Source organism: Spinacia oleracea, chromosome 2, assembly GCF_020520425.1.
Source record: "Spinacia oleracea cultivar Varoflay chromosome 2, BTI_SOV_V1, whole genome shotgun sequence".
Classification (NCBI taxonomy): domain Eukaryota; kingdom Viridiplantae; phylum Streptophyta; class Magnoliopsida; order Caryophyllales; family Amaranthaceae; genus Spinacia; species Spinacia oleracea.
This window is the reverse complement of record NC_079488.1, coordinates 95783528-95808201: the sequence shown is the minus strand read 5'-3', so window position 1 is coordinate 95808201 and position 24674 is coordinate 95783528. Positions and strand designations below refer to the sequence as shown.

Sequence of the window (24674 nt, the reverse complement as noted above, 5' to 3'; positions counted from 1 at the left end):
TGTTAAATTAAATTAAAATCAAATTTTATATTTGACAAAAAAATGATAATAACAATAATAATGGAAGTAATATAATGGTATTAATTAGATGGGAAAAGAGATCTAGAAAGTGTTGGACGTAAGGTGGGATTTCCAAATCAACCCTCCCTAAAACTTATAATTGTTATGCACTATTGGAGTATTGAGGGGTCTCCAACCTTGCACTCTACCCCATCATGTCTTGCATCCTCTTTGCCCCTTGCAGTAATTTCCGGGGATATATTTCATAAAACAAATTATCATTTTAACTAGAGTGTGCATCTTACACACGAATGTAGGATGGAAATTGTCATGAATTATATAAATCTGAAGAATTTTCTTTTGCTAATCCCAAATTTTTGACTTTTGGTAATCTAAGAGAAGCATAAACCAAAATATGGTTTATGCATCCGGGTGCACAATGCTCACTATACACCCTGTTTTTAAATGAACATATAGCAAATGAACATATAGTACAAATCCAAATAACATATAGATCAAATATTTCACTTGTACATGTACAATGAAATCATTCTTTATGTTCGTTATATTCTCAATGAATGTTCATCGGGGTGCACAATGAGCACTGTGCACCCCGGGTGCATAATCCAAATTGTGAACATAAATCTATTTGCAACGTGATAAATGTGACAACTTGCGACTTCTATGACTCAAATACATATTTAACCAACCTATTCTAGTACTATATAATATTTTCTTACTGGAGGTCTGAAACTACATACGCCATGTTTTCTTGTTAGTAAAAATGAGGATGAGTATCATAAATCCAGCTCATAAGAGACTCAATTTTCAGCAAAATAAAGATCAAAATAAAATGGATCAGACGTAGAGATTATTACAAGAAAGTCTAATACTTCATTAGATTAGTGAGAGAAGCTTGCTTAAGGTTGTGACTATATTCTTGTTAAAATTATATTTGTATTAGAGTATAAATTAAAGAAAAATAATTGATGTAAAGTAAGAAAATGTTTGGCTATGATGTGGCTTTGATGAAATTATACAACTCTTTGGTGATTAAGGTGGGCCAAAGGCAAAATCCCTTGGTTACGCGGAGCAATGATTGTGTAGTATAATGATTGTCAGTAATTATCATGGTAAATAACTAAATTTACTAAATAAGCTATCCTAACTAGGTTCATGTAATGAAGTGTGATAATTTGATGTGAGTTTATCATAAACATGAAGTGATCAATATCAATTGTACCATCTTAGGTTGAGCATTTTAAGAGAGAAAAGTTATATATCTTCCGCTCTCAAAAGCCTAGCCTATTTAATGTTCGCTAAATTAATTTATACGGGATTCGAGTTGACAAGCCAAATAAAAGGTGATTAATAAGACAAAAACTTAGCACTCATGTTAAAATGATATGGTTATGATTGCATGGCAATTGACAAAGGATTGATAAAAGTATGAGATGTAGGAGATAGTCAACATAACTAAATTCAAAATTTATAAACAACTTAAAATGAGAAAATTAATTGTACTTCTCGATCTTAAGATTGAAGGCTTAATTCTAATAACGGTATTTTATGGGTGAAAATGAGGATATCCATTATTTTGTCTCCACTTTCAAAATTAAAGTTTAGGCAACATATTTAAGTTAAATTGACCTGTACAAAATTCCAACCTAATATTTTTTTTTTTTTACATAATCAAGAAAAGTGATTTATAAGACAAAATCTTATCACTCGTGTTGAAAGTAGAGGCAATTGGCAAAAGCTTGATATAAAGTATGAGATGTTGGAGATTAATCAACATCATTAAATTCAAAAAATTGTAATAAACAACATTAAAATGAGAAAATAAGAGTGGTTAGAATTAGGAATGTGAATGTAGGACCAACCAAATGATTCCGACTCGGTGAATGAGGGTGTCGGCGGTATTATTGCTTTGTTGGATGTTTAACCCTATGTACTTCCTCTGTTTTAAAAGATCTTTACAATTACTATTTATACGAACTCCAATGCAATATTTAACAATTAATATATCCAATTTTGTATGTGAAAAAATTATAAAAATTTGATATTCTGAAAGTACATACCGAGATCAATCTGACAAGATCTTACATGTAACGTTTTGATGTATATAACAGTGAGAATTTACGGTCAAAATTTTTATACTTTAGACACATATTTCAAAGCGTAAAGAACTTTCAGAAACGGAGCTAGTGCAAGCTAAACATATTTGCTCAATGCCGATAGTGGTGTCAAAGTGTTAATGGAATGCATCGATCATACAAAATCTTTTCCATTCAGAAGAAGTCTAAATGCATAGCCCTATCTCCAAAACCCAAAAAAAAAAAAAACAGTATTAAGACTCTGTTTGGTTTGGTGTAAAACGTTTTTAGTGAAAAATAATTTTTCATAGAAAATATTTTTAAAGAAAACACAATTCCAAACTAGTGTTTCTTTTATTTGGTTCTCAAATAAGAAAATTCACAGAAAAGAAAAATGGGACAAGATAAGAGAAGATTGATGGAAGGAAGGAAGAAAGAGGTAAAGAAGAAAAGTGTAAAAGTGGTATCCCTTCATTTCAAATGAAAAAGGGTTATTAAAAATTATTTTTCATCCTTTGCCAAACCAAACAACCTAAAATGATTGAAAAGAGAAGAAATCGTTTTCTATGAAAACATTAAACATCAAACCAAATGGATAATGTGTAAAATATTGAGCTGGTTCATATCACAATGTGTGGATTCACCATTTTAAGTTATGAGTTGAGGTAGAAGCGGTGGAGTACGAGTTGGGTTTTATGATGCAGAATAGTAATTGTTGTAACTAAAATAATTATGTATTTTATCTAAATCTGTGGTTTGCAGATCTATTTTATCATTGTAGATGTCGTGTGGTTGATTGTTAATGATATTGTTCTCCCCGTAAAAAAAAAGATGAATGATTCAACCGGAACCTAACTTTAAACATGTCCTTAAAAGTTAAAACCAATTTTGTATAGCTCGTAATAAATTTAAAATCACGCATTTCCGTAAACTAATCAATTTAAAATAAATGACAAATGAGAGAGTGAATTACAAATCAACCCTTTGATTCCTTTATAAATTGTCGATAGTTGGCATTACTATCGTAAAATTGGGCTATTAATTTTCCGAAAAATGATTTTGGCATTTATTTATATGAGTAGAGCACATAAAATTATGCTCTTATATAAAATGTGTCAAAATCATATTTGGTGTACCCAAATCACTTCTCTTACTTTCCTAATCACTTGAACATTGAAAATGGGTTCTTGTTTTTTATGTACTACTCCACACCATAAAGACAATTGTTTTAAATCAAATTCACTAGATAAATCATCCCACTTTTAGTGGAAGGGTTATACAAAAAGCAATTATTGTATCTTAAATTAGGGATCAAATGTGTATGGTGAATTCGGATGAACATATGATTCCAATATTAAGAATATAAAATGATTAATATTCATATAGATTTTGAAGTATGTGTTTATATTTACTACTAAATATACAAAGTAAAGGCTCGTTCCGTATTCCTGTAGTTGTCAAGTTTTGGTTTTTGGTTTTTGTTTTTGAAAGTCATATGGATGAACTAAAAGTAGTAATATCTATAGTAATCATGATGATTTTGAAAACTGACAACAAAAAATGAAAACTACTTTTTGTGATTTTAATGTTTTGGTTTTTAGTTTGTAAAAAACAGAAAAGTAAAAGCAAAAAACGATTTAAAACGAGCTCTAAAATGTTTTACAAAACTAAATGTTACGGAGTATCTTGAACTATATTCTAATTCTCCGGGCTAGCTGCATGTTCATAATCTATCTATTATCTATTATCTATTATATTATACTAAAACAGACATCAAGAATGACACGTATCACTTCCTGGTGTAATTTCTTCCCGCCAAAACATTTCTTATTTTTTCAAAAGAATTTACATTACCTTTTTTTTGGGAAACTAAGAAAAAAAATGAAATAAAAATATAATTCAATTACCATAAATGTTACTATTGCAGGAAAGCTTATTCAATAAGATTTTTTCCTTTACAATTTGATTTTATTTATGTATTATTATAACCTTTTAAGCTAATACGGAGTAACAAATTAAAATAACATTGATGAATGGACTACTATTGTTAGTCTACTGTAAATAATAATACATGATAAGTACGAATATTAATTAAAATAATAATACATGGTAAATAGACTAAACATTAGATGTCCATTTATCATAATTATACTCAAGTCAACTATGTTATGGTTTGACTAACTCAGTTATGCTCGGGCATGTTCGAAAATAGTTCTCGGGTCACTTTTTATGATAAAAATTAGTCGTCTTGGGTCAGTTATCCGAGTTTGGTTAATTTTGTTAGATCTATCTACATACAAGTATGTACAACTATAATCGTTAACTTTTGTATTGGTAATATGCAAATTTAGTTCATTTGAATATTTTTTTACACAACTTTAAATTTATACTTTTGCGTATATCCTTTGTATTTTCACGTTTACCTAATATCACAAACTTTTTATTTAATTATTATTAAATTAATTTTTAGTAATAATCATGCGTTGCACGGGTCCTAAACTAATTTTTTGAACTATTTCACGAGGGACTATAACGTGCTTCAATTCCTAGTTCAGATCAAGACCATAATATACTTCATGAGTTGTTCCTTAAATATTGCAATGATTACAAACACACCCCTTTAGTCACTGATACTAACTTACCTACGTAGTATAAGAAAATTATTAAAAAGTTAAATTTTGAATATATATAAAAAATATAACAAAATCTCATCTAACTAGATTTTTTTTCTTAGATATAAATTAGAATAATACTGCCTGAAAGATACCTAAGAACTCTCTTAGCTGCTTGAAGGTTAACTGAAGTAGGAATGTGTATAAATTGGCTTAGCACATGTACTGTATAGGCAATATCAGGCCTAGTTATGGTCAAGTAGATTAGTTTTCCAACTAGCTTTTGATATTCCTCTGGAACTGTGAGAGGTGTTCCTGTTGCCATAGTGAGTTTCACATGAGAGTCCATTGGCAACTTGAGAGGTTTGCAGTCAGTCAGCCCATACTCACTCAGCAAGTCACAGGTGTACTTTCTTTGAGAAAGGAAGATGCCTTTTTGAGTTATGTCAGCTTCAATTCCCAGAAAGTAACTCAACTCTCCCATATCCTTCATATGAAATTGAGAAGCCAACATCTCTTTTGTTGTTGTGATGACATTTAGGTTATTACCAGTTATCACCAAATCATCCACATAGACCAGTATTGCAACAAAGTTACCTCCCTCTATTTTTGTGAACAAAGAATAGTCTGTTTTTTATTGAACAAAGTTGTGTTCCAACAAAGCAGACCTTAGCTTGGCAAACCACTGTCTTGGTGCCTGCTTCAGACCATACAGAGCTTTCAACAATCTACACACAAGTTGAGGTATACCCTTTGAGTTTGGTAACTCCCCCTCAAACTTATCACCAAATCTGAATCCTTTTCCTGTGTATCCAGGATGGAAGTTTCATGAACACAGTTTCCTCTAGGTCTCCATGCAGAAATGCGTTCTTTACATCCATTTGATGTACATCCCATCCTTGAAGAGCAGCAATAGCCAGCAAGGATCTCACAGTGGCTAGCTTTGCCACTGGAGCAAAAGTTTCTTCATAGTCAATGACATGTTGTTGTCTATTTCCCATGATCACCAGTCTAGACTTGTACCTATCCAATCCACCATCTGCATGATAATTTGTTTTGTAGATCCACTTTGATCCAATTGCAATTTTACCAGGTGGCAGGGAGGTGATTTCCCATGTATTGTTGCTTTCCAATGCATCAAGTTCTTCATTCATGGCTTGAAGCCAATGAGTTTTCTTCACTACATCTTTGAAGAAAATAGGATCACTTTGAGGAGCGAAATGACTCATCAGATAGTAGTATTGCTGGCTCACATGAACATGTGTCTTTTCTTGTATTTGGGTAGGATATGAGCTTGTTGTCATGTTTGTGATATGATAGTCTGTATGCCAAGATGGTGGTCTTTGTCCTCTTCTAGACCTTCTCACTGGTGGATTTGGGTTAGGTTGAGGTGATGAGTGGGGTTGTGTTTGAGGTTGCGTTTGAGGTTGTGTTTGAGGGTGATTTTGAGGTGGTGTTTGAGGTTGAGGATGATCTTGCAACACAGCACCCATAGGCTCATCAGTATCAACCCATGTTTGTGTTGGAACTGTGTTTGAGTTGTTGGTATTTTGTGGTTGAGAAGAGGTTGAATGGAAATATGATAAGGGTAAATAGTTTCATAGAATCTGACATCTCTTGAGACAAAAGTCACATGAGTAAGAAAATTGTAGAGCCTATAGCCCTTCTGAGTGTGAGGATACCCTAAAAAGATGCAAGGTACACCTCTAGCCTGAAGTTTGTCAGATGTTACAGTAGGATTGCTAGCCATGGCTAGGCACCCAAATGCCTTCATATGGTTGTATTTGGGTTTCTCTTGATACAACACTTCATAGGGACTTTTATGCTCCAAGATTTCACTTGGTATCCTATTTGTTATGTGTGTGGCAGTCATTACACAATCCCCCCAGAAATGGAGAGGTAGGCCAGCTTGAAATCTCAAAGCTCTTGACATTTCAAGTATGTTTCTGCTCTACCATTTTGCGGAGGTCTATTAACACATGAGGTTTGATGAATGATCCCCATTCTTTCAAAGAAAGGTCTGCACTACCTGTCATCAAATTCAAGAGCATTGTCTGATCTTATGATTTTCACACTTTTCTCAAACTGAGTTTTTGCCATATTCACAAAGCTCTCAATAGATTCATATGCATCAGATTTGTGTTTGAGAAGGTTCACCCAAGTCACTCTACTGTGATCATCAACCATGGTGAGAAAGTACCTGAAGTTCTTTCTTGTAGGCACTTTATAAGGTCCCCATATATCTATATGCACAAGATCAAACACCTTTCTAGCCTTTGATTCACTCACATAATAGGGTAGTTTGGTGAATTTAGCCAGAGGACATGTCAAACATACTTCTCTGTCATTGCTCTTTGGACACTTAAGTCCATCAATTTTCTGTATTTTAGACATAGGTGCATGTCCTAGTCTGTGGTGCCATAAGGTTGACTTGCTCAACACTGGAACATCAGTCACAACACTTGGAACCTCTCTGCAGCTACTAACTTCCATTGCACACTTACTCCAATTCTTTTCTGTTCCCATAATCTCATTTCTCACATTTTCTAATACCTGTGTAATCCCCCGTAAATTTATAAATTTTATTAATATATTTTAACGTATATTATTTATATTTAAATAGAATTTATGAGTTTTAGTAATAAATATATAATTAACGTATATTTATTTATTACATTTTAATATTTTCAACGGTTTACAAAATTGAAAATGATTTTAGAATTTTAAGTTAAAACGAATTCGAATTACGAAATTCCGTTCGATTGAAATTAGGAAGCAATCCTAACCATTTTGGATTCAACAACCCAAATCCTACTCCTAACCCAATTGGTTAAAGCCCAAACCATTAAAACCCAAAAAGGAACCCAAACCCTTACCCAAAACTGATTTACGTGAAAAACAAAAGCAAGAAAATAATTAGGGCCATACTAGTCACTTCATAACCTGCAAAACAGTACATATACAATATATACCATTCACCCATTCATTAACATGAATGGCCCACATAGCTGGTTAGTAAAACACATTATGCATCACATAAACATTTGCATCAATTAATCAAGGGCACCAATAATCTACAAATTATCCAGTCCTTATTAATTCTAATCAAGTTGTTTTAACATTAAGGTTTTGTAGACCTAATCAAGAGTTTATGACTAAAAGGGGCTCCCACTTAAACCAATAAATTCATATGCTTTACTAATTTCAAACATAAAAATGTATTTCTAGTCTAACCGGAAACATACAAATTTAAATAAAATTTAAAGCTCATATAAATTTATAATTGAATCCACAAAGTTTAATTTAATTTCAGTCGTATTTAAATTAATTCATGATTTTAATTTTAGTAAAATAATTAGAATAAATAAAATTTATTATAATTACAATATTCAAAATTAAAATCCAAGAAAATAATTTAAATTATCAATTTTAAAATTAATTAAAATTACGTAAACTGAAAATTTCAAATTAAAATTTCAAAACGATCTAATCGCAACGCAACAATCCCACGCGTCGCACGCCCATGGGCCACACGCACACAGCCATCGCTGGCCATGTACGCGCAGCCCATGCGCTGCGTCGCATCGCTGCTGCTCACCATCGCAAGGCATCACGCATGGTGCTCGATGCGCGCGCCAGTGCTCGACGCACGAGCATGCTACCGCAGCCCATCGCTGGGCGCAGCGCTCGTCGCACGTCGCAACACGCACCCGCACGCCATCGCTGGGCGCAGCGCTCGTCGCACGCACAACAAGCACTCGCACGCCATCGCTGGGCGCAGCGCTCGTCGCACGCACAATAGCGCTCGCACGCCATTCGCTGGGCGCAGCGCTCGTCGCACGCACAATAGCGCTCGCACGCCATCGCTGGGCGCAACGCTCGCCGCACGCACAATAGCGCTCGCACGCCATCGCTGGGCACAGCGCTCGTCGTACGCACAACAGCGCCCGCTGCGCGCGAGCGATCGATGCTTGGCGCAGCACTCGTGGCACGCGAGCTTACGCTCGCTGCGCGCGAGGCTCCGCACGCTTGCGCGAGGCAGTGCGCGCTGTGGCGAAGCTCGCTTGCTGCCCACACGCGACTGCTCGTGCCTTGCTCTCGCCCTCGCCCATTCGCCCATTGCACACAGCCCACGACACAAGGCAGGGCTGCTGCCTTGTGCTCGTGCACCATGGCCTTGCTCATTGCATTCGTACCGCATGGGCGACGAGCTCCCTTGCTCGTCGTCACATGCCCGCACTATACAACACCCCTTAAGGGTAACACGTAGTGTCCATTGCTTTGTGCGTGCAAGTTATATGAGCGAATCGCATAAAAATTTAAAATTTATATTCAAAATTAATGACAAATTAATAAATAATATTAATTTCATAATTTTAGGGCGAAAAATCGAAAATTTATTATTCAATTGATTTCCGATTAACATGGATTCAAGTCTAGGTCATAAAAATTTAAAATTTAACACAAATTTATAATTTTTATGGTGGTTTTTAATCATAGGTATCTAATTAAATTACAATTAATTATGAAAATCAAATTAATTCTAAATTATTCTAATTTTTAACAAATTAATCATAATTACAAATTAGATTGCATAATTAACAAGGCTAGGCATTCAAACTTGTTAAACATATACAGTAGGTCAATAAAAAATTCAAGAAATCGCAAATATTTAATTTAACATCTTAAATTTACGAAATTTTGCATTCGAAAAACTAAAACCTCTGAAAAGTCATAGTTAGGCTTCGAATTTGAGAATTCTGGGTTCGGCCTTTTACATGCGGAATTGACACAAAAATCACTCGATTTGGATGAGTAACGAAGAAACTGCCGAAAAACTGCGTACGTATAATTAAATAAACGCAATTTGCAATTAATTAACAATTACGAAAATTAATCACCCCTTTTAATTCTTGCAAATTTGTAATATTTAACCATGTTCATGCAATTTAGATTATGAAAATAATAAGAGGCTCGTGATACCACTGTTAGATTATGATACATATGACAATTAATCAATCATGCGGAAAAACCATAAAGCCAGGAAAACATATTATTTACACATAATCATTTAGCATAGTTTAGATGCATACTCTTTGTTGCGTGCCCTCCCTAGCTGCGCCCGAACCGAACAAGAACAAGTCTTTAGGACTCCAAGTGTCGTCCCTCCGTAGATAGTCCACAGCACGTCCGGATCCGCCTTAAGCTTGACCAACTAGGATCGCCCTTAAGGTACTTAGAATTTTCGGCACTTATTAGGCAATTGTATGACTGAATTTTTGCTCTCAAAAATCACTTTGAATACTTGAATACTCTATGAAAAACTCGTGTATAAATTTGTGACCCTAGGCATATATTTATAGAACCTTGGAAAGGATTTCGAATCCTGTTAGAATACTAATTAATTAATTAGAATCCTATTAGAACTCTAAATAATTAATTTAATCTTTTAGGATTTAGGATTTAATCTATGCACGAATTCCGATAGCTTTAGGATTCGTATAGCACGTACACACGCACCGCACGAGCATCGCACGCCCATGCGCAAGCCTTGCGGCCCACGCTGTGCGCACGGCGCACAGGCCCACTGCCCGCAGCCCATTTGTGCGCGCGCGCCAGCCTTGGCTGGGACTGGTCTTGCGCTGGGCCTGGTCGAGGCATTGGCGTGTTGTTGGATGCGTGTGGCTTGCTGGGCGATGGCCTGGCTTCGTGCTGGGCCCTCGTCCGGCAGGCCTCGTCCGATGCTTATTCGTACGATACGCTTCTGATTAAATTCCCGGTTCCGGAATTCATTTCCGATACGAACAATATTTAATATTTCCGATTCCGGAATTAATTTCCGTTTCTAACAAATATTTAATATTTCCGTTTCCGGAATTATTTTCCGATTCCGATAATATTTCCGATTCTGACAATATTTCCGTTTCCAGCAATATTTCCGATTCCGGCAATATTTCCATTTCCGATAATATTCTCCGATACGTGCCATGTTTCCGTTTCCGACAACATCTACGACTTGGACAATATTTATATTTCCGATACGATCCATATTTCCGTTTCCGGCAATATCATCGTTTCCGGAGTATTCATTTCTTGCCTGTGACGATCTCAGCTCCCACTGAAACCAAGATCCGTCGATTCCGAATATCCATAGATGGAGTATTTAATGCCATTAAATACTTGATCCGTTTGCGTACTATTTGTGTGACCCTACGGGTTCAGTCAAGAGTAAGCTGTGGATTAATATCATTAATTCCACTTGAACTGAAGCGGCCTCTAGCTAGGCATTCAGCTCACTTGATCTCACTGAATTATTAACTTGTTAATTAATACTGAACCGCACTTATTAGACTTAACATAGAATGCATACTTGGACCAAGGGCATTATTTCCTTCATAAATATGTTTATGATGCATTTAGAATGCTTTGTTATGGTTGCCAATGATTAGGAATTGATTTGGGTACGTTTCTTGATTATTTTAGGCGGAGAATTCTTTGTGGGTGACTTTTGAATTCGTTAAAGTGGCCTATCAGTTTGTTTACACAAGGTACGTACATACCTGTGTGCTTGGAATGTGTATGATTTGTTGAAACCATATTGAAATGATTGATGAACTTCGTTATGTTGAAATGATTGAGGAACTTGGTTATGTTGAAATTGTTGATGAACTAGGTTATGTTGAAAATGCATGTTTAATATTGTTGGATGGACATGTTAAGCATATATATTTCGTTATGAGAATTATAGCATGTTAGTATGGATGATTGATGAGAACATGTTGGTTGGGAACATTAGATTATTATATATATTGATTCAGATCGATTGTTCATTGTTCCCTTTTAGCTTTTCACTACTTTATAAGGGCCGAGGACCTTGTTTAGTAAGTTGAAACCTTATACCCATATAGAGGGGTTAATCAGTATTAAAGGAAAGGTTGGATTTAATTGGAATGAGTCTTGATTGACATATCTGTGATCACGTACTTAATTCCAAGATAAAAACAGTGGAGAATAATTGTTGATTGTATGACTTATGTGATTGTTGAGTCATAACAGAGTTTAATGTGTAAATCGTGTAAAGTGAAACTGAGTAGCAATAGCTTTAGACTGTGCACGTCTAAAGTGACGGACAATCAGGAGTTGGGGTCATGGGTCGCCTATGGCTTTTTCTGGGACCGGATTGATCACCGGTTCTATTTTATTCAAAAGTCCCTCGATATCGCAGGTCATTGGGGTTTACGGAGTCGCGCCCGTACCTCGTCTTCCTTAGTGAAGAAGAAGAAGTTTCTAGTAGACAACTCAGTCCATTGACTATTTCAATTAAAATAATGTTAATGATACAAAGGTCTAGTTCAGTCAAATATAGTCTTCAAGTCAATATATCTTGATTATCCTTGCTTATGTTTTATTTAGTACCGTGTTAGGATTGTTCGTTTAACAGAATCATGTTAGGATTATTATTATTGATTTAGTATGTAGTACTCAGCTTTGCTGATTACGTGCTTTTGCTTGTGCATGTTGATCATGGCTATGCCTTATTGATCCTGTGATGACCCAATCTTTGGTGAGCAGACTCTAAGGATCAATAAGCATTGTCCATCTGCAGGTTTGAAGATGTTGCATCATTGGGATCGGGAATAGAGAGCTTGTATTTAGTTTTGATTTGCTAAGTTGACTTGGGTTTGTTAATTGGGACTTTAAACTTGTCGTACTATTTATATTTCCTTATTTTCGTTGGATGATTTTTGGGATTAAACCTGTAATCGATTATTTATAAACCTAAAGTTAGTTTTATGTTTTCCGCTGCAAAATTCTGAATAAGCCGTTACGTTTTCACACGGGCGATAATGCCTTGATAATTCTCTACGTTTTATATTAAAATGTTGTTTTAGAAAAGAGAGAATTGTCGGGGTGTTACAAAATGGTATCAAGAGCCTAATCGCTCTTTGGGTTTGACGCAGAGATCTTCATATCTCAGCGTTTGAGTTGTCTAGGATTAAAATGGCTAATTAAGTTAAAAAGTTATAGGACAAGCCGCTTAATTGAAGAGACTATCTCTTTCTACGTGTTAGCTATGTGATTCTTGTAATGAGTCTATATGACTAGTTTTGAGTTCGAGGACGAACTCCTTTTTTTAAGGGGGATAGTATGTAATATTCCTAATATTTTATGTCGCAAAAGTTTAAGTTTGGTATAATTTTTATTTTTTTTTGTTCTTTGTTTTTTTTTAAAAAAATCTTTAGAATTTGAAACTAAAGTAACAAAGTTTTTCTAAATTAAGTTTCGGGACGAAGGTTCTTTTAAGGATGGTAGATTGTAATACCTTGTATTTTTTCTTTAAGTTTCGGGACGAAACTCTTTTAAGGAGGGTAGATTGTAATACCCTGTATTTTTTAACTTTAAGTTTCGGGACGAAACTTCTTTTAAGGGGGATAGATTGTAATACCCCAATATTTTATGATTTCGTAAAATATTTTTAATAGCGAAAATGAAGTTATAAGTATTATTAAATGATTTTCTGCTTTTAGTTAGTCTCTTTTAATATTTTCGGGAAGTTTGAAAATGTTGTTTTAAATTCAGTAGGACTCTTATTATTAGTACTATATATTCCGTAGTTCCGTTAGCCCTAATTATTTTCTTAGCTTCTGCCGTCCTTTTCTTCCGGCCCTCTTCTGAGTTTTTCCCTCTTTGTGAGTTTGTGGGTCAAAGCTTCATAAAACCTTTATCAAAATCAAACCCATTACTAAAATTGATATGCACATAATCCTCCTATCTTTATATCATGCGTAGGGGTGTAAATTGGATGGACTGGATTGGACTTTGCCAAGTCCAAATCCAATCCAAAAAATTTTGGACTTGGATATTTGAGTCCGAGTCCGATCCAAGCTTTTTTCGAGTCCGATCCAGTCCGATCCATAAAAAATTTCTTCAGTCCGAATCCAGTCCAATCCGGTCCGAATTTTTATTAGAAAAGAAACTTCATTTTAATTCTTTTTTATAAAAAAGGTAAAGTCAAATATTTCGATCATAATGCAAATAATATTGTTACCGGCTAACATTTCTGACACATACAATAAAATATACGAGTACTAAATATTGGTTATGAAATGTTTTAATACCTACAACTACAAGTTACTCTTCCATAAAGCGTAAATAAATAGCCATTAACCAATAGATATAATTATAAATAACAATATGTCTTACAAATCAAAACCTTAGCAAAGGTTATAGTTCTTAAAAAAAGTATGTATAATAAAGATCAACAATCAACTATCACAGCCGGCGGGAGAAAGAGGTTGATATGGGTTTTATATGGAGTGTGATATTTTGTTGTTTTTTGTTGCACATAGTTATTAAAGGCCCAAATATCACATATTTCAAAATAGTTTTTAAATTACATATGCTTCTCTATAAATAAAATCATAAAACTTTGGACTTGATTGGATTTTTGGACTCCAAAAGATTGAGTCCAAGTCCAGTCCAAAAATAGTTAGACTTGGTAATTTAAGTCCGAGTCCGATCCAAAAAATTTCAAATCCGATCCAGTCCGACAAGTTTGGACTGGATTGGATTGGACTTTGGACTTTTCTCAATCCACTTACACCCCCTAATCATGCGCATCATTTTTACAATGAGAAGCAGCCACCAAATTCTTTTACTCGCTTGGATATGCGGTATTGCATTTTATTTTACAGGAAGGTAATCACGTGCTCCTAGTTTCCTCTAATCGTCTGTATTTATTAATTATTAGTTCTAACTCTGACTAGAATTGGAGCTGTGTGATTTGTGAGCATGATAAGCGGAATTAAGGGTGTATATTCTATTGATGTTGTTTTTTTTTAACTATTATTCGTGATGCATGTTAAGTTATTTTGGCATTAATTACTAGCTGTTCCGGTGTTGTAAAGATGGAAACAATGGGCTTCGAATGAAGGCCCTTTTGTATGTGTTGAAGATCTTGCTTGTTTGAATGAGTGGAATCCGAATTCACCTGCACAAGAGCAAAGTCACTAGCCTCGGGGGTGTTTCCGAGGAAAGCCCCTCCGATGCCTAAGTAAGAATGATGCTCGGATTCTAGAGAGAAGTTCTCTAGAAGAGTAGTCTTAAGGCGGTAAATTGGACGTACCTTGAGGTGTGAGCCTTGGCGGCCTATTTATAGTGTTTGCATAATAAATGCCCATAGGTCATTTATTGTTATTGGGCCTTGGGCCTTAATGGATGGCTGAATAGCCATTGGTAGGTTTGATGTTGTTGTTTAGAGCCATTGGGCTTTGGACTTAGTGGCCCAATTGAGAATCGATTGGGAGCCCAAACAACATGCCCCCCAGACCCGGTCCATTTAGAATTAAATGGGTGGGTTTCCAGCTGTCAGAAGTCCGAAAGTTCCCTCTCTTTTTTGAAAAGGGATGATTTGCATTGATGACAAGTGTTGGGAATTGTAATGTGTCATGGAGATCGTGGGTTTGAGGAAGTTGATGCGCCCTTTCTCTTTTCTATAAATACTGGGTGCTTTGCTCCTTTTGAACTTTTTACTCCTTATTTCAAACCCATTCTCTCTCTAAATTCCGGCGATCGCAGTGCAATTTGCTTCTTCAGATCTACGAAATTCGGCCAACTTTAGACTTCGGGAACTTGTGTTGTTCGCTTTATCGGCGAATTCCGCTTCGGAAAAAGGTAATTTGCTTCTGAGTTCTCCTTTTTTCTTCTCTCTTCCTTCTACCCCTCACTCTAAACCCTAGATCGAGATTTCGCGACCATGGCAAAGAATAGGGGCAAAAGCAAGTTCGTTGTTGGTTCCTCTAGTGAGAGAGAGAACGTGCCTTCGGGGAGGTTACCGAAATCTTCGAGGGGTCGACCTTCGGAGAGGCCGTTGGTGAAGAGTTCGATTGGTTGGGATGCTTCCGAAGATGAACGCGCAACCTCTGATGAGAGAGCTGGCTTTTCGGGTGCTCGTCGTCGTTACTCCGAGTTTCCAGTTCATTGGACGGAAGCTGATCCGAAGGGTAAGTATGCCTCAATTTTGCACGAGACCACGCAGATCGACGGTCCGTTGGAGAAATCGGTCAGCGGTGACTGGTTGGTGGAAGCGAAGTTAGGGAATTATCATCGGAAGGCCGAGGAGCTATACGGAATTCAGCATGCCTTGGGGTACTGGTGCGAGCTTCCTGAACAAGAGCGTCCTCGGGTGACTCATCCACCGAGGGGGTTCATTTCCGTGTACACTCACCATTTGGAGAATGGTCTCCGCTTTCCTTTGGATCCGTTCGTATCCGAGCTTTTGGTGTCGTACAACATTAGTTTGGCCCAGCTCACACCCAAATCTATGAGGCACATAATCGGATTTAGATGGGTGTGTGACTTCGTCAATTTCCCTTGCTCTGTCGCTATTTTTCGGGATCTTCACGATCTGGTTCTCAACCATGCTTCCAAGGGTGATGGGTATGGTTGGTGGACCATTGTCAACAAGAAGTCCCGAAAGAGGGGGGATCCGAACTACATCACGGCGTACCCCTACCTTAGCTCTGACCACAATTGGAAGACGGAGTGGTTGCTCGTCCGTGTGCCGACGGATCCGAAGCATCCCAACTTTTATCGTCCTCCGAAGTGGTTCGTGGCTCCTGATCCTGATATGAGGGGTGTGGCAGCTCCAGATCGGAACCATCGCCACTATGTGGACCTCCTCCAGTGGTTCTTGGCTCAAGAGGATAACCATCGACTGCCGTCTAGCTGGCTCCCGAATCTCAATTACATTTTGAGGGAGGACATTCTTGCTGTTGCCGGTCTCAGCAGGATTTTTGACAGGGGTAGGTGTCTTTCGGCTGAGACCGTTTTTTCAGTGAGTTTGTCCTCTTTCCTGTTTCGTTTTGCTGACATGTTTTGTGCTTTGTTTTTGCAGAGTACGGCTTTAGCTGCATTGATCCTAAGAAGTTGGGCATTTCTTTGGATTTGAAGACTATTCACGACCCGGCTCCCGAGTACAAGTTCGGAAAAGATAACCCTCGTAATCCTCGTCTGAAGGATTACGTGTTGTCTCCTTCGGGGGTTGCTCGGATATCCGAAGTTCGAGCTGATCCGTGGGATTCCGCCTCTTCTGTTGAAGCTGTTCCTGTGAAGGTTGTGCTTCCTGAGTTGAAGACAACTTCGGACCCGGTGAGTGTTCATTTATAAGCTCGATTTTCTGTTTATCTTTTTCTTTTCGGTTGGCCGTCGGCTAACGTCTTGGTCCTGGACCATCTTTTTAGGGTCCTGGGACTGACGCTGTGCCGCGTGCCGTTCCTTCGGTTTCATCTCCGGCTCGGATAGATATCACTTTATCTAGGAACCGGGTATTTCCCGCTTTTTTCTCTATTTCTTCCTTTTTCTTCTTTTATATTCGTTGACCCTTGGTCTCCCCTTTTTAGGATCAACGCAAAAGGAAGGGTAGCACTCTTTTGAGGCCGTCCACGCATCCGAAGAAAGCGAAGGCTTCTCAGCCCTCGGAGAAGGTATTTGTTCTGACTTGGATTTTTTGTAGTTCGTTTCTCCCTTTTTCGGAAACTAATCTTTGAACGCTTGCTATGTAGGAAGCGGTTTCGGAAGTCATGCCTCCTCCTAAGAATCTTCTTCACTTCATGCCCTTGCCAGGGCAGAAGTTAAAGAGTGTGGTGGTTGCTGAACCGCCGCCCGTGGATCAGCCGCTGATCGAGGAAGATATCATCCCTTCTCCCCTTAAACCATCTGCTGCTTTGGGGATCGAAATCCAGGATATCACCGAGGTGATGGAGGCGATTGAAGCCGATTTTGTTCCTGGTTCGGATGTCCCTGAGGTAGCTGGGGAGAAGAAGGAGTCTGCTGATCTTCCCTTCGAGAGGGAGAAGAGTCCAGACAAGGAGATGATAGATCTCTCGGGCCCCGAAGCTGCGGTCCCCGAGGTTCAGAAGGAGGTTCCCTCTGCTGGAGAGGAGGAGCAGCCCGAGCAAGGTTTGACGAGGAAGAGGCGCCACTCAACTTTGGGTTCTACTTCTACCTCGGCCCTGGATAGGCTGATCCATGCTGATCCCTGTTCGGATGTTCCGCTAAAACGGATCCCCGAAGAAGTAAGGGAGGCGATGGCTCGATATGCCAGGGCTCCGATTTTGGGAGAGGACCCCTTGGCTCACGTGGGATCCTTGGTGGGCCCCGAGGCTGCTCGGGAGAATCTGCTTCGTGCTAACCCGCAGTGGAGGGTTCCTGGTGCCGAAGAGAGGAATCCGGCTATGATGGCCCAGTACTATCTGAACGAGGTAATTTGCTAGATTTTTCTCTTTGAGTTGTGTTTTCGTTTTATGTTTTTCCTATTTTGCTCATCTTTCTCTCGTTCCCAGGCTGTTTTCTGGTCTTCGTTCGCTTCCGAGTGTAGCTCGGTTGAGGAGAAACAACTAAGGAAATATCGTGAGGCTTATGCTCGTGATATTCCCATTTTGGACCAGAAGGCTGGGCAACTCCTCTCCGAGCTTACGGAACTCAAGCAGCTGTACCTTCACTATAGTCGCGAGGCTAGAGAGTCTGCTGAGAAGATCGGGACCGAGGTTGGCCAGCTCATCTTCCGAGTTGAAGAGGATGCTGAGAAGATCGCTTCCTTTGCTGAGGAAAAGAAGGATATGGCCGCTAAGTTCGCTAGCGAACTTGAGGAAAAAGATAGACTCTTCCAGGAGATGAAGTCTAAATTTGAAGCGGCCGACAAGGAGCATAAAGAGGCGGAGTTAAGGCTCCACCATTTTGTCCAGCATCGGGAGCTGATCCAGCAGCAAGCTGATAAGGTGCCTGTCCTTCGACTGAAGCTTCGGGAAAAGGATGACTATATTCGGAAGCTGGAGCAGGAGCGAGTCAACCTCTACACTGCTGATCAGTGTAGAGAGCAGTACTGGAACGGCATCCTGGGTGCTCGGCGCATGTTTGCGAAGCACATGCCTCACTTCCCTTGGAACGAGAAAGTTCCTCTATGGATGCAGGCCGAGGACCACTTGGTGGAATGCCAAGCTGATCGAGATGAAGCTGAAGCTGAACGCCAAGCTGCTCTTGCAGAGGCTCGGGCCCAGAAGGCAACTTCCGAAGGTGATACCACTGCTGGGGGTTCTTCGAAGGATGCTCCCCTAGGGGCCGCTCCTGAGACTCCCAAGAGTTAGGGATTCGGGCAGTCGTCTTCTTCAGAGTCGGTCGGTTCCAGTTGAGGACTTCCGAATATGTGCTTGCTTTTCCCCCTTTTGCCTCGGCGCTGCGTTGTACTCATTTCTTTTTGCTTTCTTTTAGTACTTCGGTAGGCCGGTATTGTCTGTTGATGGCTGCCGATTTTAACTGTTTCATTTTGTTTTCAATTTTTGAGGTTTTCAGTGTATTTGTACTCCCCCCAAATATTGAATAAAAAATGAATGTTTGTTACTTGGCTGCTTCTTTTCAATTTGTACTTTCGCAATTTTAGGTCTTTAGATCCGTAGATTTCTCGAGCTCCTCTTTCTGTAGACTTGCTAAAAACCTTTTGATCTTGCGAGCTCTTTACATCCGTAGATCTGTTAAGAGACTTTTTAACTTTTGCGAGTTCTTCAAATCCGTAGATCTGCTAAGAGACTCTTTGACTTTGCGAGTTCTTCAAATCCGTAGATCTGTTAAGAGGCTCTTTAGTTTTGCGAGTTCTTCAAATCCGTAGATCTGCTAAGAGACTCTTTAGTTTTGCGAGTTCTTCAAATCCGTAGATCTGCTAAGAGACTCTTTAGTTTTGCGAGTTCTTCAAATCCGTAGATCTGCTAAGAGACTCTTTAGTTTTGCGAGTTCTTCAAATCCGTAGATCTGCTAAGAGACTCTTTAGTTTCCAGACTCTTCAAATCCGTCGATCTGCTCAGAGGTTTGGATTGTTCTTCCGATCTCTTGTGGTTCGGAAACCTGGGCAAGAGATCGCTAGTCTGCCTCTTTAGTTATGCCTTCGGCGATCCGTGGATCTGAGCCGGAGTTTTATAACTTAATTCGAGCGACTGTTTGTTGCGAACAAATTTTATTAGGGTACCGCGAATCCGAGGATTCTGGACGATTCCCTGAAGTGTATGATTTGGTCATTTCTTGCATTTTATCAAGGAATGGGCAAAGTCAACCTGTTTTTAGTCTCGGATTGATCAGATCCGAGGCTGCATATATATATATAAAGGGACAATAATTATAGAGATAAGTTTAATGAAACTCATGGTGCCAATGGCTTTCCTCTTCTCATTAAACAACTTACTTGGTTTACAGACAGGGATCATACAAAATATTTCTTGAGAACATCGGTATTCCAATGGTTCTTCAGGATTGTTCCATCTAACTGTTTCAGCATATACGTGCCTGGCCTTTTTTCGGAATGGATGATGTATGGTCCTTCCCAAGTGGCTGAGAGTTTGCCATGGATCCGTCCTTTCTGAACCGAGGCGGCGTTTCTGAGTACTAGATCACCGACTTTTAGGGGTCTGGCGTTGACTCTTCGGTTGTAATGCTTGTTGACCCTCTGCAAATAGGCTGCGTTGAGTGTCCTTGCATCGTTCCGAGCTTCGTCCAGTAGATCGAGAGCTTCGGATAGAAGTTGATTGTTGCTTTCTCCTTGGAGCCCATCATATCTGTTGTATGCCTGGATCCTCAGGCTTTCTGTTCCGATTTCCACAGGAATTACAGCTTCGGATCCGTATACAAGGTGGAACGGTGTTTGTCCGGTAGCTTCTTTTTCAGTGGTCCGAAGGGACCATAGCGTTCCGGGTAGCTCTTCTAACCATTTGTTTTTGTCATCCTCGACTCTTTTCTTGAGTGCGTTGAGGATGAGTTTGTTAGCAGCTTCGGCTTGCCCGTTGCTTTGTGGGTGACAGACTGCCGAGTACGCTAGGTGTATGCCGAACTGTTTGCACCACTTTTGCAACGGGGTGTTGTCGAACTGTTTCCCGTGGTCGAAGACCATCAGTCTTGGTATGCCGAACCTTGTGATGATGTTCTGCCATATGAACTTGCGGACCTGAGGTTCGGTGATGGAGGAGACAGCTTCGGCTTCGATCCATTTGCTAAAATAGTCGACTCCTACAATCAACCACTTCTTCTGGTTCGTCGCTGAGGGGAAGGGACCAATGATGTCTAACCCCCACTGTGCGAATGGTAAGGGATACAGTGTTGATTGTAGGGTTTGAGCTGGTTGATGGATGGCTGGTGCGAACTTTTGGCATTTCTCGCATTTCCTTGCCATCTGCTTTGCCTCGGAAACCATAGTGGGCCACCAGTACCCAGCCCGAAGGGCTTTATGTGCTAATGTCCTACCTCCAATGTGGTTTCCGCATATCCCGAGGTGGATTTCCCTTAGGATGTAGTCAGCGTCTGTTGGACCCACACATTTTAGCAACGGAGCAGAGAATGATTTCCTCATGAGCTCTCCTTCGGCGCTGATGATGAACCATCTGTTGAATCTTTTCAGTTTTCTCGCTTGCAGCTTATCTTCGGGAAGTTCTCCCCTTTCTTTGTATGCAACTACTGCGTCCATCCAGCTAGGTTCGGTACGTAAGCTGCATACTGTGGTGGGTAGCAAGTCGATGCTTCTCTTTTGGTGAACTTCCACGTGGACCGACCTGTTTAGGTCGACGAGTGTTGAGCTTGCGAGTTTTGACAGTGCGTCTGCTTGCGTGTTCTGTCCTCGGGGAATGAGGATGACTTCAAAGGATCTTAACTTTGACGTTAAGGATTTAATTTTTGCTAAATAGGCTGTCATGCTGGGCCATTTGGCCTCATACTCCCCTCGGATCTGGTTGGCTACAAGCTGGGAATCAGTTTTGAGGCGAACATGTTCGGCCTCCAGGGATAAACAAAGCTCTATCCCTGCGATTGCGGCCTCGTATTCGGCCTCGTTGTTGGTTGCTTTGAAGCCGAACTTCAATGCATACTCTATGCTTTTCCCCGTCGGGGGGATTAGTACAACTCCTGCCCCTGAGCCGTTTACTGTGGAAGATCCGTCAGTGAAGACCTCCCAAGTGCTTTTCGTATCATCCAACATTTCCTGGTATGAGCACTCGGCCAAGAAGTCTGCCAATGCTTGTGCTTTGATTGCTGTCCTCGGCTGATATTTGATGCCGAACTCTGATAGTTCGAAGGCCCAGGCAGCCAATCTTCCTGACCTCTCTATTTTGTCGAGTACTTTTTCGAGCGGTTGGTCAGTTAGCACTGTGATCTGGTGGGAGTCGAAGTATGGCCTCAGTTTTCGTGCAGCTACCACTACTGCATATGCGACTTTCTCGATGAGTGGGTACCGGGTTTCGGCTCCTGTGAGTGTTCGGCTGGTGAAGTAGATTGGCTGTTGCTTCTTTTCTTCTTCCCGAAGAAGCACTGCGCTGACGGTTCCAGGGCTAACTGCGACATATAGGTACAGGGTTTCCCCCTCCTTTGGTCTGGCCAGTGTCGGCAGTTGAGCTAGGTGGGCTCTGAGTTGCTGAAAAGCTTCTTTTTGCTCCTGTTCCCATATCAGTTCGGGATCCACTTTCCTCGGGACCCCCTTTTTCTTGACTGGTTCTGCTTCTCCTCCGGGGAGGTTCTTTGGTTTCAGTGCCTTGAAGAAGGGGGCTCCCTTGTCCGAGGCTTTTGATATGAACCTTGTTAGTGCGGCTAACCTGCCGGTTAGCCTCTGCACATCTCTCTTGGTCTTCGGCTCGGGTAAATCCAATGCCGCTTGGACTTTGTCTGGGTTCGCATCAATTCCTCTTTCGCTCACCATGAATCCGAGGAACTTCCCTGACTTCACCCCGAAGACGCATTTTTTTGGGTTCAGCTTCATGCTGTATTTCCTCAGATTTCCGAAGGTCTCTGCCAAGTCTTTGACATGGTCTTCCTCCTTGATGCTTTTTACGATGGAGTCATCCACGTAGACCTCCACATTCCTCCCTTCGGTCTAACAAGTATTGTTTCAGGTAGCCTCGGCGAACGAGGTCCTCAATGTTGTCTTTCAGCGAGTTGCATTCTTCGGTATGGTGACCGAAGTCATCATGGAACTCGCACCATTTGTTCTTGTTTCTCCGAGCTGGGTTGGACTTGAGCTTCCCAGGTAGTTTCCACTTTTCGTCATTTCTATTGAGGCTGAATATCTCCTTTCGGGGCAGAGCTAGTGGAGTGTAGTTGGTGTACTTGGGTTGAAGTTCACCCCTTCTCCCGTCTTTCTTCGGGCTCATCTCTCTAGCTCCTACTTTCTCTTTCCCCTTCCTTGAGCCGCCCTCGGGCTTGCTCTGAGTATTCTTTGTGTCTCTCGGATCCGACGATCCTTTCAGTCTTGCAGCGGCCTTGTTGAACTCTTCGGTTCTGATGAACGCATCAGCCATTTGGAGCACGTCAGCTATTCTGGAGGGGTTCTTCATTGAGAGTTCGTCACGGAACTTCCCTTCCTGGAGCGCGTGCTTCAAGGCGAAGATGGCCACGTCTGGCTGCAAGTTTGGTATGTTTGTTGATTCCTTCATGAATCTGGCCATGAATTCTCTCAGACTTTCGTCTCTTTCTTGTTGGATTGAGGTCAGTTCTGCTGTGGTTCGCTCGGGGCGATTGTTGCTCACGAACTGTGTGCAGAATCTCTTTTTCAGCTTTTTCCAACTCTTGATCGATCCCTTCGGCAGCGATCTAAACCACTCTCCCGCCACTCCGGTTAGCGTGGTTGGGAAATATTTACACCAGCATGCTTCGGAGTAGGGACTCAAGAACATCTGCTGCTCGTAGGAGATGACATGATCCCTCGGATCTGTGATTCCGCTGTAGGTTAGGTGAGCTGGCAGTCTTACCTTCGGTATTTCTTCCATGATCAGCTCGTCCGAGAAAGGGGATGACGTAGGAGTCATGATTCTTTTCCCGAGTCTAGCCCTGATGCCTTCGTTTGCCGAGGCTCTGCGATTAGAACGTTCGGGCGTACGATGGGGGCTAGGGGTTCGATCATGCCTCCCGTCTCTTCTTCTTTCTCGGCTACTGACCTCGGGTCGCTCGCCAGATCTGCTCGACTCACCTACCCCGAGTCTCGTATGGATCGAGGGTCTTAACCTTGAGTGGACCGAGGGCCTCAACCTGCTGAGTACCGAGCTTCGGATCCGAAGATTACGAGTAGTTGATTCGCTTTGGAGAGCTGTTGGAGTAGGCGATGGTCTCGCAAACCAATCTGGTTGCTGTTGTGCCCTTTTTTGGGTGTCCCACGTGCTTTCCATCCACCTCGACGTCAAGTGTGTACCTGTCAAGGGAAGGAGTTCTCGTTCGGGTCTGGACACTTCCACACTGGGTGGCTCGTTCAGCCTTCGCCTGGTCCTCCTCTCTTCTCTGCGGTCATTTGCCAGTCCTTGCTGCTTCTCATTGAAGAGGAAGTTTTGCATGATGGTCATGGCCGCAGTGAGCTCTTCCCTAGTTGGAATCGGAGGTCCTGCATTTGTGGCGGTCGTAGCTCTGCTTGGCTGTGACCTCGCCATCGATTGAGGGTGCCCCTCTTGGTCAGATTCTGAATCTGACCGCACCATCATATCGTCGTCATTGTTGTTAACAACATCGTTCACCATTTTCGCGGAAAGAGGTGATTGATGTCTTTCAAAGGCTTTGAAGTGTTCTTCCCCACAGACGGCGCCAAATTGTTCCGGTGTTGTAAAGATGGAAACAATGGGCTTCGAATGAAGGCCCTTTTGTATGTGTTGAAGATCTTGCTTGTTTGAATGAGTGGAATCCGAATTCACCTGCACAAGAGCAAAGTCACTAGCCTCGGGGGTGTTTCCGAGGAAAGCCCCTCCGATGCCTAAGTAAGAATGATGCTCGGATTCTAGAGAGAAGTTCTCTAGAAGAGTAGTCTTAAGGCGGTAAATTGGACGTACCTTGAGGTGTGAGCCTTGGCGGCCTATTTATAGTGTTTGCATAATAAATGCCCATAGGTCATTTATTGTTATTGGGCCTTGGGCCTTAATGGATGGCTGAATAGCCATTGGTAGGTTTGATGTTGTTGTTTAGA

At 40.5% G+C, this 24674-nt stretch overlaps 1 protein-coding gene across 1 annotated transcript; it reads left to right on the top strand.

Moving 5' to 3' along the window:
* The first annotated feature begins 16584 nt into the window (after positions 1-16584).
* LOC130468027 (uncharacterized) lies at positions 16585-18008 on the top strand. The gene is made up of 3 exons (XM_056837389.1): positions 16585-16858; positions 17110-17193; positions 17272-18008. The coding sequence occupies exon 3, from the start codon at positions 17290-17292 to the stop codon at positions 17980-17982; it is 693 nt and encodes a 230-aa protein (XP_056693367.1). The 5' UTR covers positions 16585-16858; positions 17110-17193; positions 17272-17289; the 3' UTR covers positions 17983-18008.
* The last annotated feature ends 6666 nt before the right edge of the window (positions 18009-24674 follow it).

Bases quoted from the DNA above. Each gene is read 5' to 3' on its own strand.
- LOC130468027 (XM_056837389.1), top strand. From the start codon at position 17,290: ATGCCTCCTCCTAAGAATCTTCTTCACTTCATGCCCTTGCCAGGGCAG.